Below are 18,545 nucleotides of genomic sequence, written 5' to 3' on the forward strand. Positions count from 1 at the left end.
AGGCCATTTGATGATGAATCAAAAACAAGGCTGTCATTACTACTTGTGCCATAAGACAATGGAGAGGGTATCTGAGATCTATAGTCTACATCCTCATCCCCCACCTCTGAATAAGAGGAATCTGTATCTCCCACAGGGGATGTCTACCTTTTCATTTAGAACAGCTGGATTCCAGACACCAAGAGTTTTCTTCTGGGTCACTTTGCAAGCTTTTGTAGAAACTGCAGAAATCTCTGAGTCATCATAACCCAGTCTTATGAAGAAGGGTCAGGGTCAATGGGGTAGTGACCCTCTAATTGGAAGTTGAGGTCTCTGAATGGATCTTAAGTTTGATATGGCCATTGGCAATTTGGAAGATGGATGGAGAAATATCCCTGGGCTCTGATTTCAAAGTCATTTGGGTGTCCTCCATGACAACTGCCACATGGTATCTACCTTTCTCTTGTTTTATAAATAGGCAGTGTTAGACAGCAGACAGCTAACTGTACTCTACCATAAGTTCCATGGTGAATCATGCTAGAAAAGTACAGCTGCGTAAGTTGAACTTAGCAGAACAGTAGATGTTCAAATGATCACTGCTATAATAGCCTTAGCAACATGGGTTATATCCTTCCAAGGACATAATAGCTAGCTAGCTTCCAAAGTTTCAGGGGACCTTACATGTGCCCATACTGTCAAGCAGCTTGATCTGAACTAACTAAAAGACAAGCTTGGGGGCAAAGCCCTTAAGTGCATTTCTGCCAACAGGGAGAGGGAGGCTGAGGCCTGAAAGGGCAATGCCAGGAATAACAAAAAATAAATGTCCAGACGTTGTCATAAAACACACCAAAAAACAAGGAGGATGGAAGGAGGGAGTGGATACTATAGAAGTGACCATTTGAACATCTACTGCTATGGTAAACTCATCTTACACAACTGTACTGTGTTCTTCATATTGATCACTGCTGCAGTAGCCTTAGTTATCTGAATAGATTACCATAGCTAACTATATTTGGGAGGAGGAAGGAGAAGGGCCCAGGGGCCCCTGGATGATGGTTATAACAGAGCTTGATCTAGACCTAGAGAAGGAATCAAGCTTATAGTGCTTTGTAAAAGTATGCACACAGGACCAAGCAGCAGCTTCTGGAATACTTCTAGAATCCAACCCTTTCCAAAAAGCCATAGATGAAGCCAAGACCCTGGTAGAGTGGGCCTTGACCCTGCCAGCAGTACATTTGCCATGGTGAGCATAATAAAGGTAATAGCCTTAGACAACCACATAGAAATAGTCTATTTTGACACAGGATCCCCCTTCTTCTTACCTTCATAAGAAATTAACAACTGTTCCGAAGATCTGAATGATTTATTTCTGTAAAGATGGCACCAAAGTTGCCTGTGGACTTCCAAGGTATGAAGCATCCTTTCTCCCTCATTTTATTAGGTTCAATGAAAAAACAGGGAGATTAATAGTTTGGCTTCAAGAAAACTCAGATACCACTTTAGGCATAAAGGAAAATTAGCTCTCAAAGAAACTGTGTCCCTATGGAAAATGAGGTAGGGTTGACTCACCATAAGAGCTTGCAGCTCAGATACCCTTTTCATAGTGGTCAGAGCAATCAGTAAAACTGTTTTCCATGTTAAGGACCTCAAGCCAGCCAGATTAGACAGTTTAGATGGAACAAGTGTTAAGAGGGGCCACCAGTTTACTTGCAAAGCACCCTTTAAGAACATTTTGACATGAGACTGCTTTGAAAGAGGAGGATCCAAGGGCAGACAAGTTGAAATGGCCAATACATGAACACTGCTAGAAGAATAAGTAAGGCCACATGATAGTAACTCACACAAATACTGTAAAACCAGAGAACAACTATCCCTGAATGGTTATGTTGCTGGTACCAACTACAAAAGCTTTTCCATTTTCTAATATATGATTTTCTGGAAGCAGGCTTCCTTGCCTCCATTAGTAACTGCTGCATGTCCTCAAAAACAAGTGCCTAAAAGGAATTAAGACCCTATCATCCAGACAGTCAGTTGAAAATGATTGATGTTGGGGTGCATCAAACACCCCTGGTCTTGTATGAATAGAGTCATTGTGTGAGGAAACGTATGATACCTGCCCCTGGTCATTTTGAAAAGAAGGAAGAACCACAGTTGCCTGAGCCAGAAGGGAGTCACCACAATGAGCTTGGGGGATTCTTTCTGAATCTTCAGAAGTATCCTGGATATTAGTGTTAAGAGTGCAAAATTCATACAGGAACATTCCTGATCAAAGGAAAAATAAGTCATCTGTCTTCTAGGCCTTCTTGCATGGAGTCCTGGAACAAAGTTTTGTCAGTTGATGGTTCAGACAGAAAGCAAAGAGGTCAACTTGAGGAACTCGCCACAGATGGATCAAATCTCGGAAGACCCCCAGATCTACTTTCCATTCATGAAGGTCTGCTCTGGTCCTGCTCAGCTTGTCTGCCACACAATTTTGTGCCTGTAAAGTGAGAGTGTACGGTGAAGCTATATCCCAAGCTAAAATGGCTAGTCTGCAAAGGGGGTAAGACCTGGTTCCCCCTTGCTTGTTGATGTACCACATGACTGTGGTATTCGCAGCTGCAGGCAATAAAAGTCTCCTGATTTTAAACACAAATCCAGTGTAGAGACAAATCCAGTAAAAACTCACAGCTGCAGGCAATAAAAGTCTCCAGAGTTTAAACACAAATCCAGTAGAAAATAATGATCCAAAGGCGAAGTAATGCTTCATCAGACTGGATTTGACTCTACACTGGATTTGTGTTTAAAATCAGGAGACTTTTATTGCCTGCAGCTGTGAGTGACTGGGGTTTTTGCTTGCAACTCTGACTCATATTTTATTTCTCCTGTCACTTTATCTTGGTATTTGGAGTTTACAACTTTTTTGACTATGGTATTGTCTGTAACTACTTAAAGAGGTCCTGGGGGGGGGGGGGTCAAAGATGGTTCAGAGAGTTGAGGGCCCTAATAAAGGCATTCATCTCATTGATATTTATATGCTTGCATCTGTCCTTTTGTGTTCCACATCCCTTGCACTTTTATCCCTCCTGAAACTGCTCCCCAAGCAAAGTCCGGAGCATTTGTGGTGGCTGACTGCTTTGGAGCAGGGAGGGAGAAGGGGATACCTGGATTTAAGAATATCTGTTGTCTCCACAAAAGAATCTCTTCTGATAAACCCCAGTACTGGGATCTGAAAAGATAAAGAGTGTTGATGCTGGGGCCAAAGAGATCTCATATACCACTGTATCTTTCTCATGTGGAGTCTTACCAGGGGTATCATGAGAATCATGAGACCCAAAATCTTGAGGTATTCCCTCGCAGTGACCAAAGTCAGGGTGGAAAACCTTAGAAATAGATCTAAATAAAGATCTATTTTTTCTATTGAAGAAAAGCTCTTTGAACTGAGGTGCCTTGTTGACATCCCAGGAACACAATCCTGTGTGAGGGAGCCAACAAAGACTTTTAAGTGTTCTCTCAGAATCTCTGCTTGTGCAAGAGATCGCTCACCAAAGAGAGCTAGAGGGAGAGAGAGAGAGAGAGAGAGATTCGTGACATACGCTGTAGCCACTTTGTGAACACTCCTGATGCAGTGGATAATCCAAAGGGTAAGGCAGAGAACTGATGCCATCCAGACATACAAAACCATAAGAAATGACTGAAGTCTGGATGAATAGAAATGTGATGCTGAGCATCTTTTAAGTCTAGTGTTTTTGAATTTGGGCACTATCACAAACATGTTTAGGAAAGAAAGAAAGATTCAGAACTAGTCTCCAATCATTTTATTTCTTAGGCACTAAGAACATCCATGAATAAAAACATTCCCACCTGGGAAGGAGGAACTCATTCTACCACTCCTTGGGACAGTATGTGATGAAGAACAGGTGGAAACAAGAGTCTTTTCTGCAGGATGAGGAATAACCACCCCTCCTCCCGGAAGGGAGGAATTTACTTCCATTGCCATCTGTAACACTGATGAATGATTTTCAAAACCCATTTGTCTTAAACAATCTGTTGCCTAAGAGAATGGAAATTCAGATTTTTTTTGGATGAGAAAGGGGATCAGGGTGGGAGGGGGTCAGAAGGTCTCTTGAGTAGTCATTCAGACTTGTTATATTGTCCTTGGTTTTGGGAAGCTTGAGACTTTTTTTGGAAACCCCTTGTCACTTCTTAAACCTGAATTCTATTGTCACATATTTTATCACCTATGCAGCAGAGGGGAAACACTAAATTTCCATACAAAGGAGAATTTAAAATCTCAATTTTACATAGTCTTGGTGGTTCTGAGAATGTAGCCTAGCAAACCTCCTTAAAACAGTACTGGTCCTTGAAGAAGTATCAACAGTCATACACATATTGCTAAAATGAACAGTGACCTGTGTAATAGAAGAAACTAAGTCATTTAAAGCTGATTTTTTCTTCACATGAAGAAACTGTAAATAAAATGTTTCTCAGACTTTCATAATATGTCAGAACAATCTTTAACATATGAGCCTAACAATTTAAAATTCTGAAAATTAGAGCTGCAGAAGTATACACCTTTTTGCCCATACCTGTCAGTAATTTTCCCATCCTTATTAGAAAGAGTAGGACTGGTAATTGGAATTAAGTAAGTTCTTATTAGAAGTGGGCTCAACTAAGGCTATAGCTGCTGGGTCAGGACTGGGAATAGTGTATAAAAATGTAAAAGACTGAGAAATTTTGTACGCCCTATCTACCTTTTTTGGGAACAGCTGGCTGACTATCAGGAAAATTACAGACAGTAAGACACCCAGTCTCTAAAGCAGACAGAACAGAGAGACTGAGAAACCTCAGTGTTCTTCCACTGAAAAACACTGGCATTCTATCAGTACTCTCAGAGAAAGAGAAACCCCACAGGGAGAATCAGAAACTGAGGTTTCCTCAGACAGTCTGAATCAGAAATCTGAGGACAAAACCCTGAATCCATCCCTGCATATTTCTGTTCTGATTCAGAATCATGAGTCTTTTTAGGAAAAGACACATCCCTCTTTTATTTACCAGAAACTACTCTACAAGAAGGAGCAATAGCTTTAATTAAACCCTGAACCAGTCCCAGTAAACTACTCCTGTCCAAAGAAATTTGAGGAGGAGTAGATACATGCATTGCTTTCTGTTTCTATTTCTTTTTGACAGGAACAATGGGGCAAACTGTCTTACTAATAGTAGCTTCTGCTTCCCCGGAGTTTGGCACATCATTCTCATAAAACAGGACCAGCAAGATTGATCCTTCTTTTGCCCAGAGGGGATTTCAACAGCCACAGAGGATGTGCCTAACCCCCAGTCCATAGTGGCTGTAGATGCTACACCAGAGGGATCGTGGGAAAAAGATGAGTGGTCTGAGGTACAACAAATAGCCACAGCAGAGTCACCCACCTACTGCTGAGGCAAACTGCTAGTCAGCTGTGGTGGCAAAGGCTGTTTGCTTAACTTTTTCTTTTTGTGGCTGGAAGAAGGATCAACCATGGGACTGACAATCTGTTCCATGGGCAAGCCGAAAATAGTGCCTCTTTCCCAGGGAAGACAAGCAACAAATACTGGTAGTCTCTCTGCTGGAGAGACAGGTTTGTCTCCCAGATCTCTCTGCTGGAGAGACAGGTTTGTCTCCCAGAGGCTGCCCCATCTCTGGAATAGACTTCCCATACATGTCAGAGTACTTCACCGACCCTCTTCATGCTCAACCTTGATGAGTGGATGGGAAACCACAAATTTCTCCCAGGGGTTCTACCTTTGTCCCTCATTGACAGGAGCGACAGGTGCTGATCGAGGGTTCTTTATGGGGATAAACTCTTGGCTAGGCTTGTAAGGGCCCCAGGCCCATTAGCCTAGTAACCTCCTATGATCCTATGATCATATGGTAAAACTACCAGCCCACAAAAGTTACTTTTTTGACAGAAAAAACACAGTAAATAGCCCTTTCAAACCCTATGGGTGCCCCACAATTGAAAAATAAACACAATTTCTACACAGAAAATATGTTATCAGTTAATTTACACTATTTTAAACTGACAGAAAAAAATGAGTGCTCCATTTAAAAGTGCATTACAGTCTCAAGTAAGTGTTAAACACAACACTCCTAGCTTTAAAATAACTTTCCTGAAGAAGAAAGTAATAAAACATCAGTAAATATAAGAAAATGGAAGCTTTTTCCTCAGAGGGAATTTATCTGTTCAGCAAAGAAAAACACAAACTGACCATCAGTCCTTGAAAGCCTCAGAAGAGCATACTCTTTGACGGCAGGAGAGCTCTGAAGGGCTTCACACCCAAACTCATCTTTTAGCTAGCTCAGCTGGAGATGCTTGACAGTTTGGGCACGCGGAAAGTATCCTTAAGCTTTGGAAGCTGTCTGGCTGTTATGTCCTTGGGAGGATATAACACATATATCTAAAGCTACTGCAGCATTGATAAATATGAAGAATATCTGATGGCATGGCAGCCTCTGAAGTTGCAGATACAGAGGCCTTGGTTGTGGTAGATGTCCATGCTGGGAGCAAATCAAGCACCTCCATGGTACTGGTACTGACATTTTCAGATCAAGGATCCTTAAGGCTGTCCTTAGACTCCATGGTCTCCCTGTGCATCTCTTTTCTCTTCTCCTTCTTTGTTTTTGAATGGACATCTCACAGACTAGCTAGGAAGTCCAAAGAGCTGGCAAACTTCTCAAACTGTGGACGGCACAGTGGTACAGTGGTAGCGTTGTACCCTCCCAGCAAGAGGTTCTCTGGTTTGATTCTCAGCTGGGGTGCCATCTCTGTTGGATCTGCATGTCCTCCTTGCATTCATGTGGGTTTGCTCCAGTTTCCTTCCACATTACAAAGACATGAAAAAAGAGGTCATTGTTCCCCTCTACTCGACACTCATTAGACCCATTATAGAGTACAACACCCCTTTTGGAATGTACGTTGCAAGACATCTGCAGCAGCTGGAAAGGCCACAGAAGTACCTCACAAAGAGGATTACTGGCCTCAAACAAATGCCCTACACTGACCACCTCAAAAAACTCCAGCTTTACTCCGTAGCATATCGCCGACTCCGAGGTGATCTCTGCCTAACATATAAAGCTATGTCAAACCCAGAGCTGTTGGACATGAAACATCTAAAGAAATCCCAATCCCTCCGAGCTACACACTCTAGGGACCTAAACCTTGTCACAATAAACAGGACATGTTGGAGGGATAGATTCCTGTCCCAGAGACTTCCTGTACTCTGGAACAAGCTACCCATCTATGTCAAGCAAAGTTCTTCATTAGCACTCTTCAAGAAAAATCTTGATGAGTGGATGGGAAATAGGAAATACACCCCGGGGATCACTTCTGTGTCTTTGCTCGACAGTGGCACAGGAAAATAACTTTCTTGAGTGACGTAAGCCATGGAACTTTGTTGGCTAGGCTTATGTAGGCCCTTGGGCCGACAGCCTAGTGCCTACCTATGAACCTATGCAGCTGGAAAATCTTACCAAGCTTTTGCTGAAAATTGGCTGCATTCCAAGTCAGACTTTCCAGGTAAACAAATGTTAAATAAACTGGGCAGCTAATTCTTCTTTTTCAGATAGGCCTGAGCAGTCTGACATCTTATCTTAATAGTCTCAGACCTAAACCTCTGACAATTTTGTAGGCATTAGTGATGTTTTTCAGTCTTAAAATATAGACACACTTATTGTGATTATAGTTAAAAGAAATCCACCATTTGCTAGCGCTCTTGCCATGCTTAATAGTAGCAGTCATTCCCAATACCTCTGTGTTGGCAGACACTATGTGGAAGGGTACATATTTTGTAATCAAAAAAGAGACATTTTGATACAAAGAAAAAAACAGAAGCCACTATAGAGAACTTAATCCATTCTTCTCTTTACTTATGGCCTGGACCCATAGACTAACAAAGGGACTTTCCGAAGTGAACTGTGTACTGTGCATTCAGCGAAAGTGGCAAGAAAGAGTTGAAGATGGCCAGATATATGTCACCTTTATACCAGGCACACAGACAGATATATGTCACCTTTATACCAGGTACACAGACATCTGAGGTAAAGTGAAATCAGCCTAAATGAGGGAACAAGGGTGCTCAGCTCTGACAGCCTATCCAGACGTTGGACATCGGCCTATGACAGTGTTCCCAAAGTTTATGACTAAAATGCACATTCACATGAAGAACATAGTGCTGTTTTCTATTTGAACTGCAGTTCATTTCTTAAAATACAAGACTTGTAGTAGTGGGTCTCACACTTGTCAAAGGGGTCCCTGACACAGCAAATGACATATTCCAGACCCTCATCCTTTAATTTAACATTCTAACTTAGACTAGTAACAAAACAACTGTAATACAGGTGAACCAAACAAAATTGCTAGGAGCTATCACTGATTAAAACTTAAAATGTAATCAACATATAAATTATACCACATAAAAACTCAGCCAAAAATTCTGCAAGTTATATAAAGCCAAACCATATCTAACAAAACAAGCACAAATACAGACAGCATATACACTCTAATTTCCAAATACACTTTATGCATAATCAGTAATATACCAAGCATCCACACAGTTTATAAAACAAGCTAGAAAACTAAAAAAATTGCTAAACTTACTGCAAATGCACCTAATAAAAATCTCTCTGCTTAACTGCACTTACAACAGATATATTGGATAGAATCCAACATACTCTGTACCTAAGGTCACAACTGAAAAGTGTACACAATGTCATAAATAACTAGACAAATGTCAAACAATTAGCAGAAACGTTGAAATATATAGTTTGCCTAGACAACTGAGATCTCAAACACAAAATCAGCTAGTTGTTTATTAAGCATTGGCTGACATCCTTTAATTGGTATCTGTTGTAAAACTACAGAACTGAATTCTCCCAGTATCAGAGGAGAGAGAAATCAAAATGCATTCTTATAGCTTTAAAAAACCTACTTAACTAGCAACTGGAAATGCTCATATACTACACAGCAATCATAGTAATATCCCCACAATCAAACAAAATTAAATATACTTTATGGATATTCAGCAACCTGCTTGACAGTTCACATCCCTGCTTCCCATGCTATACATATCTGTTCCTCCTCCCCTTATGTCCATTTCTTTTTTCTTTCTTTCCCCTTCCATGACTCTTCCAACAGGACCGTACTACCCTGTATTCTCTTCTGTTTCTTTTCCTTTTACTTCTTTCTTCCCATTTCACTGTCCTATTTTTTTATTATTTTCAAGCTCCCCTGCACATCCTTTCTCATGTTAGATAATCCTAACCCTACCCCTAATCCCAATCCTAAACAGTAATTTATGAAAAACCCTTTCCCAAACAGTACCACAATTCAGACAACTTTTATCTTCTGGTACTGCTTGGGTTTGCATTAAATGATCACAAAGGGAAACCATGTGTTTTCCATTTGTGATTGATTGGTGGTTTGACAGATTTTTTTTTTCATTAAGTATGTCAACGTGCTGGCTTTGAACTAGTATGCTTCAATGCTTTTACACATTGATGTAATGCCTTATAATCATATTTATTTATTGGTTTTGTTTACTGGCAAAGTCTAACTACGTAAGCAACCCCTTTTCAGAAGTGGCTCTGGGAGAAAAGCTCCAGAAATACATTGAAAAAAAAAAAAAACAGTGAAAACAAAACAAAGTAATACAAATTCTTACATTATACATTTTCAAGTATAGAGAAAGATACAGATAATACAGCAAAATACATTTGGTAAGAAAGTATTGGTGTGAAATAATGTAATATTACAGCAAGTCTCAGAAATAAGCAGGTTTGGATTCTCAGTCTGTACAGCATGGTGGATCAATAGGTGTTACATTTATAGATATTAAATGTGTTTGTGTGAATCAACAAATGATAGCAGCTACTCTAAAGACTATGCAAAAAATATAAGACGTACCTATGCATTAAGAGTACTAGAGCATGTGATTAATAAACATTCTATGCAACAACCTAAATATGATAGAAAAGTGACAAAGGATAATTAACTTTTGAGAGAGCTGATGGAAGGTGGGAAAGAAAGGCAGGAGAGGGAAAAACAGGGAAAAACAGAAGAGAAAGGAAAGCAGTGAAAGCACTAAGGAAGCTGACATAAAAGATGGGTAGGAAAATTTGACTATCCCTTGGAAGTGTTTACATTACACACACACACACACACACACACACACACACACACACACACACACACACACACACACACACACACATGCAGACTCATATTTTTTACACCTAGCTAGATGTTACATTATTCATTATCCAAAGACTTTATGTCACCCTTCCATGGAGAGTAGTTCCTTTAACAAAGACTCTGAATTAATGAGAGCCATTTTGTTGGGTTTCAGATTTTTCAGATCTGCAATGCTGGGGAAATCTTACCTCAGAGGGTTAAGGCTAAGAGCAGTTAATGGACTTCATCTTTTAATCCTGGATTGGATTCCCTTAGTTTCCACTTGAAAACTGTGTAATTCTAAGCAATTCACTTAACCAGTTTTCCTGGGTCACCTCTGAAAAGTGATGCTTCTGTTAAGTGGGCATACCTGGCTAAGGAATTAAAAAAGCAAACAAAAAAAAAACTCTTGAAAAGTGATACTTGGACTTGTGTAAGACAAAAGCAGTCTGGAAGGGCAAATTCCAGTATTGCTGGAAGACCTCATTTCCTTTTTTTTTTTTTTTTTTTTTTTTAATTTTCCTTTTCATAGCTGGTTTCTAACATGACCTTCCTCTATAGGACTTCTCAACATAAAGTTCCTCCTGCCACACTTTCACAAAATATAGAGAGGTGGCAGACAAGCGGTGGCATTCATTTCCAATTTAGACTTCCAATTTTTCGTTTTCTAGCTAGACCGTACTCGTGATTCAAGTCCCCTTACAATCTGGTCACAGTAATGTGATACAGACATTACACTGTAGTGCTTAGTGAAAGTTATTGTAGTTTTGGCCTGCACTATACGGAGTGTAGCAGAATGATATTTTGTTAAACATTTAACATTGCACGACCATGTTCCTTAAAAACACAGAGAAAAAAAAAAAACAACTGTGAAAGGACAGGATAAATGTCTTCAGTAGTAGAGTTATTAATTACCACGGGGTCAAGCAACAATAAAAGGCATTTTTCCTTTTTTTATATTTATATAATGATGCTGCAGTTAAATCTAATTCCACAGAAAAAAACAGTAGTGTCTCTGATGAAGTATCATGTTCTCCAAAAGAATATAGTAGTGGAAAGATCCATAAGAAAGGTGTTTAAAAAAGATAGGTAGGACTCTCAAAGTTACTTCTTGTCTGAAGACATCTCTTTATTTGTAAATATTACTTTGCAGGCAGATGTGTGCTGCTTAGATAACATGTGAAGGCTTGTAACAACAGGCACTTATTTCCACTACTATATTCTTTTGGAGAATGTGGTACTTCAAGGACACTGCCAGTTTTTTTTTCTGTAAGCCATGAGTTTTTTAGACTGGTGAGGTTTTTCACAGAGGTGTTTTTCAGCTGGTTCTCCAAACATGAGATCTACTTCCAGGATTTGGTTTGGAAGGCAGTATTTGTTTGATCTTCTTTAAACTTAAATTTCAAAAAAAAAAAAAAAATTAATTTCAATGTTTTTCCACTAAATTGTAAGAAAACCTTCTTTTCATATTTCCAAAAGATATTTCATTATAAGTAAACAAATATGCTTTAGCAGTACACACATGTAAGTAAAACCATATTTCGTCAAATAAATAGAAAACATGGTTATCAGCCCTGAGTTTAAGATAACTGGACTAATGTCATAATGTGCTTGTTAAACTTCTCAGCATATTTACTAAGAGACCATTCTGTTCAAATACTCTACCCAATTTTAAAAATCAGAACAAAACACATTTGATCTTTTCAATAGTATTCATAAAACACCTTTGCTTTTTTCACGTTTTCCATGGTCATAAAATGGGTTCTGTGCATCTACTACACTTTGTTAGAAGAATGACTGTGCAGTACTACTCCGAAATTTACAATTTCCAAACTTCAGGATGAGTTCTTGTATTTATTTGTAAGACAACACTTCAGCTTTTGTGATTTTCTTAATTTAGTGAAGAATGAGATCATGACAGTCGTACTGCAGTTATGACGAAACCTAAGAGGTAGAGTCCTCTGTCTTGCTCTTTGAAGACCGTAGTGCACAATACCTAAAGACAGCATGACAAAGGCAATTCTGTTTCATAATGAGAAATGTATAAAGACAGGCCATATTAGTAATCCTTAAAAGATCAAATATCCTCTACCGACTCAATTATGTACTCAGACTTTTAGTTTTCATCTCCACCCTCTTGAAAGAGTACTTTTGGTTGGCACGCTTGTCTGTCAAAATGTACCAAGTGCCCCAGTAAATGCCGTTGGTCAGCCCACTGTACTTGCCTCTGTAATATTTTCCATTCAGGTTGGCAGCCAGACAAGAATCAAACCACCAACCAGCACCATAGTAAGTGCCACAATTCCCCATGGAGTAGTTGTCATTATCACTATCTGTGGTAGAAAAAAACTTGTGATCATGATTGTAGTTTTTGCTGTAACTCAGTGCATTACCTGCATTGCCACTATATTCTCTTGCAGTCAGGCGGTACTTGTTTTGCTCATTGGCTAGTTTAAATTTGTGGTAGATGGCATGACGCTTGACACCATACCAGTCTTCCAGTTCAATACGTAGCATATGCTGGCCAGTCTTTGTCAGACTGTGTACATTTTCATTGCCTAACCAATGTTCTCCTTCCAGGTTGCCAAATCCCTGTTTGTATTCCTGCCATGTCTGGTTAAACTCAACAGATCCATCCTGCCGGCGCTGGAAAACTGTCCAGCCACCTCCATCTGTAATCATGTCACAAAATGCCTAAATCAAAATGAAAAAAATAAAAAGCATTACTAATTATTTTACTTATTTATGATGTAAGTGTATCAGATAAACACATTACATATGGAATAACATTGCCAGAAATGACTCTATCATACTACAAGAGATGGTAGTATCATCCGTTATTGATAATTGTCATGTCTCTTGCCAAGAGTCACAGAGTGCAAGAGCTGACAATAATATTGAAAAATGTTTTTTGTTTACAAAGCACACAAGTCTCACAAGTAGCTTGGGGTACATACGCAGAAGTAACGTCATACTTCAGATACAGCTGAAGGTACACGGTGCAACTAAAGACTTTAAATGGCTGATACAGAAGCAAAAGTACTTGTCAATAATAAAAATGACATTTAAGCATATGACCAAAACTGCATGAAAATAAAAGACTTTTCAAAAAAAGGCAATGTAGTAGTTCTGTGGAAGTATGCTTTACTGGAAAAGCTCACTCAGACTCTGTCGCAGCTTGCTGTGAGGGAAAGGCTTGTTTGTTTTTGCTTTCTTGTATTTTGCATTGCTTCATTGCCTTCTATTTTGTGTATTGTAATTTATTTTCTTTACACTATGTTTTACTTGTATTCTGCTTTTAACTGCATATTTAAACTGGGAAAGAGAGCACAACTGTACCTTTTGTGAGTTACACAGAAATTAACTTTTTAGGAGCTGTTGTGTTTTTTAAACTCAACTGTCTTTCTAGTTCCCTATGCCTTAAGTTAGACTGACCAGATATTTCCTTCCCTATCCTCTTTTATTAGATATTGTGAGTAAGCACAAAATTCACTCCCATTCAGCTATTTAAATTTACTGGCTATCCCACTGTATTCCATAGAACCACAATACAAAGTGTCCACCCCATCCAAATCTATCTCGTTAATTTAAAATGAGTGGCTCTCCACTTAGATAGCTAACTGCTTAGGCACACTACAACTCTTAGGATATTAACCCATTTTTTTCCCATTTTAACTTTAAAATCTGCAACAACTACTCCAAGACCACTAATTATTGGACAGTCTATGTTCTGCCTCTCAGTAGTCATTTTGGGATTAGTGCTTCTGTCTTGTTCCTGGTAACAGAAGGGGAATAGGGATATTATTTCCTGGAGCCTGATGATCACCAGAAAACCTAATAACTGCTTTACTGTCGCCAACTTAGAGTTTTTGCTTATATTTTGCTCCTGGTGAGAGAAGACACAGAGCGCAATGATTCCTAACTGTCTCTGACTTGGCAGTGACTGCCTATTTTGACCTTCCTGATTTGTCTGATTGCTATCCAAGGCATCTACCAGGAAAAGATTACAACAAGCCTACAGAGCCTTGCATCATCTGGGACAAGACTGTTGATCACCAAAGAGACTGTGGCCTGCTTATCTTAGGATTGGTATTACTGTTTTGCTTCTGGTGACAGAACAAGCAAAGGAGAATTGTATTCCATCAGTGCAAAGCTGTGGTGAGACCAGCATTAGTAGTAGCTAGGCAGTAGCTTTTCAGGCGAATCACCTCTTTTCATTATTCTTGACAAGCTAAAACTCTTTTTTTCAGTAAGTACTGCTTGAGTCACTGCTGTCTAACCTAACTTCAGAATAACTCCCTACATACTTCATCCAGCAATCATCAGGGTCTACTTATTAGTTTATCCTCAAGTGTTTGGCAGAGTCCTGTATGGACGCAAACACCTTGAGTTGATATTTTCCTGTAAAAACACCCTTGAAATTTCACCAGCACCTAGTTGCACACAGGACTAGTTTTCAGTGACAAGCACTGTCCCCAGAGTTGCAAACCAGATAATCCTGACATTATTTTATATGTTTACTATCATAATGTTGACAATCAGTTCTATTTTGAACTGAAATATCAACTTTTTTACTTGAAATTTGACATTTATGAAAATATAAATGTTGAAAATAATCCGGTAATGTTGATTCGATGAGTCAACATACTGTTTCCTCTGCACCTATCAAGTAAGGAGCACCAGTTCCTGTTGTCAACAGTGTGAACGTACTGCACAATATGGGCTGCGCCCCCACACCCCCCTGCAAATTATATATTCCAACTCCGAGATCGCACTACAGTGAGGAAAGGGATATTACCCTAACTGCACTGTACCTTGATCTGTGACAATACTTGAAGTTCATATCAGCGAATGCACAGTGCATTCGCTCATATGAACTTTCGATACAGAGATGTTCAGCAAGATGGACATTTGAAAATCCAAATTACGAGTGTTCCATCTGCGAACATCTCAACTTGAAATTTTAATAATAAGCCTATTTTATATTCTCACTCCAGCTGTATAATCAATAAAAAAATGGGTCTGTTGTCATGAATATGAACTTTCCCACTGTCCCTGTTATCAACTTTATGGACATGGGCATCCTGAGGCAATGAAGAAATTGCCTCATGTTTACTGACAACATGTTAATTCTCAAACTGATATGGTATGTGAGAGATGTAGTTATACAATGTCACTGGAAGCAAAGCTCTCACATAAAAGCAATACTAATGTCAATCAGGTTGTCAGTAGTACACACGCTGCACCCATCACACACATTTCAAAGCAGACACATAAATCCACATATGCCGAGGCACTTAAATGTAACCTTCATAAATCCCAAAGACCTCCTACATGAAGTACACAACATACACCCTCAGCAACCCCAAATGTGCTTTTCAAAAAAACACCCACATCAACACATACAGCCACATCTCATGGAGCCTCTACTTCTAAGGCCATAAGGCAAACCACCACACAATCCAACATTCTAGTCATTGGAGACTCCACTGTGAGACACACAGATGTCCCTCTCACCAGGCTGACTAAGGAGAAAGCCATGATCAGTTGCTTATAGGTGACAGAATCTGCCTAACTACACATGCACTCAGGTCATGACTCAGTCATAGTCCATGTGGGTGTAAATGACCTGAGACGTATCTCCCTAGACTATATGAAGACAGAGGTAATCTAAAGGGCTCGAGTGAAGTCTGGTATCCCAGCTGTGATCCAGAGGGTGAGAAGACTAACAAGAAACAGAGTATAAAGTATAAGTCCAGGTAAAATCACTTTAGCTATCTTGGAGACACTCTCTCTGACACCCTTCCTGTGGAAGGAATAAAGACACCTTGTTGAAGTTTCCAGTTTATTTAGTTAAGTAGGTAGATGGATGAGTGTTCTTGTTCTATTACATTACATTCAACAGATCAGTTATTTAAAGGCAGTTACAGACAGTGGGGAGACAGTCCATGGGTGCTGACTGAAGGAAAATCTGGGAGATGGAAAAACAAGGAGCCAATCCCAAAGCTTAGAGGCTAGTCCCTTGTTTGAATATTCCTGAAAGACCCATGAGGGTTTACCATCTCAGCAGCCTGTGGAACCTCATTCTCAGTTAAAAGGTTTTATTTCTATTTTTAACTTCTAACAATCAAGATGTGACAACACATTATAAGCTACAACTATAGAACTATATTTAAGAAAACACTTTCACCTGAGCTTCATCAGGTCCTGCTAATAGAGTGATTTACACTTTGAACATTGAAAATGCCTGCTTTTACAAGGCTAGCACCAGACTTTATTAGTCTGTTATGTAACAAATGTAACATGGCAGTCTGTGTCTGCATCAGTGGGGCTCATATTCCTTGGAGCCAAGTATGAAAGCTTTATTACAGAACTTTTTCCAGTCTATCACATGTAATATGAGAGGTTGTGCCCACTTTTATGGGGCTCATTATCTCCTGCAATATAATATGAAAGGCTAATATTCTCTATAACAAAAAAAGGTTTACAGTGCCTGCTTATAAGAGGCTCATATACATGATTCATGTGACCAGTCCCCATTCGTCTTCCTATTGATGAAGACAGCCCTTTGTATATGCAAGGGAGGTAGTCTCTTAAAGCTACACTAGGTGATTCCCATTTTTGAACAATACATGCATCCAGAGAAATAGCATACAGTGGAAAACAAGTCACAGTGCTCATTTTTTACAGAGTTCATGAATATGCACAACCAAGAGGAAAAAAATAAAGTTTGAGACCTCAGAACCTTTTGCCTATGCTTTCTGTGCCCATGGAATAAAAATCCACCAAGTGGTGAACTGCAGAGTATACAAAACCTTTAATAAACATAAGATTCTCAGATCTGCTTTGAGCATAGGCAAATTGTGCCTATGGTGTAAAGAATATAGCAGTGTGGAGTGCTGTCTGGAACAACAATTGTACTGCAGATTATAGAAATGTTGTTAAATGCAGGCCCACTGACTACAGTATCTATATCTGGTTGCTGTGGGGGTAGCTGCAGTGAAAGGTGCAATGCTCTTGGTCCTAGAGCATGGCTTTATGGTACTTTAGTCTGGGGTCTTCACTGTCAATCTTCTTCCTGAGTCTAGGACAGTGATGGCGAGCCTTTTGGGCTTGGCATGTCAAAAATTCAGAAAATGCCTATCTTGACTCTTCTGGCGTATCATCCCCTCCTGAACAAAAGAGAAACAATTCTTTATATATTCATTTATTTAAAAAAATACAGTCCAATCATGTATGCTGCTACATATTATAAAAGAAAAATCAGTGACTTACAAAAGAGAAAATGATACAATTGGGTTTAAAACAGTACACCAAAAAAATTACCCCACTTTTAATAGTAATTTTGAACTGAACTGAAAAAATATGGAACACGTTGCAGTTGATTTGATTAACATCAATTAATGACTTTTTTGTTGCTGAGTTTAATAGACAAGTGCAGGGTCATATTTCTTGTATTTTTGATCATTCAGTTTCTTTAGTGACTCAGGTGTTGGTGAAAGCTGGTGTCTCACCCAAAATGTTGTGGTGTCATCTTTGACACGCATGTCATAGGTTCGCCATCACTGGTCTAAGACTTACTGAGGGGTCTTCTGTTCAGATTTTCCTCTCTTTACAGTCCAGGCAGTAAAGTTAGTGCAAAAGAGGGCTAGATAAAGGGGTGGAAACTGGGAGGGATCAGGTATAAGGGCAGTTAACCAATTTCCTGAGAGAGAGTTTGGTGCCATAGGGCCCAGGGTGGGGTTAGATGATGTAAGAGGTTGATGTAAGCAGTAATGGAGTGGGCTGTCAATTAAGCTGGGAGGCTAGAGTTTGGCCACCTTCTCTTACTCTTAGCACTAAAAGGAAAGCTCAAGTCCCAAGTCAGTAGCAGAAAAACAAAAAAAAAATCACATTTCAAATAACCAAAAGTTGCTGTTTAAGTTTCTGCACATCATGAGGTAAAAGAACACTTTCAAACCTATAATAAACTTATAATAATAATAATAATAATAATAATAATAATAATAATAATAATTATTATTATTATCATGTGGCTGGTTTTCCATGTCACTAGTTCACCAGGGAAACCATTCTAATGTAGATGCAGTGATTTACAAATGTAATTACTTGACTAACTTTTTCATATTAATAGCAGCAATTGGAGTAATTAACAGTTTATTCCCAAATCCTGGGTTAGGTGTTTTAGCTGTATGATTTCTGGCAGGGGTCAGCAACCTATGGTATGAGGAGGGATTTTCAATGGCACACTATGTGTGAGAGATCGGAGAGGAAAGTGAGTGAGTAAATGCATATATGAAACCAGAAGCAACTATGTGTGATACATCAGACAGAGTGAGTGAAAGCATGTACGAAAGCTGAAGAGACTGCATGGGTGAG

General features: G+C 39.3%; 1 protein-coding gene across 1 annotated transcript in view; it reads right to left on the minus strand.

The window, feature by feature from the left end:
• Nucleotides 1-11,900: 11,900 nt before the first annotated feature.
• The window catches only part of LOC122807617 (fibrinogen-like protein 1), a 498,571-nt gene continuing 491,926 nt past the window's right edge, over nucleotides 11,901-18,545 (minus strand). The window contains exon 4 of the mRNA XM_044078528.1: nucleotides 11,901-12,860. Coding sequence (XP_043934463.1) covers nucleotides 12,267-12,860 — 594 coding nt within the window. The 3' untranslated portion in view covers nucleotides 11,901-12,266. The remainder of the gene's footprint in view (nucleotides 12,861-18,545) is intronic.

The sequence above is a fragment of the Protopterus annectens genome, chromosome 7.part1 (genome assembly GCF_019279795.1).
Source record: "Protopterus annectens isolate FY-2018-M chromosome 7.part1, PAN1.0, whole genome shotgun sequence".
NCBI lineage: Eukaryota > Metazoa > Chordata > Ceratodontiformes > Protopteridae > Protopterus > Protopterus annectens.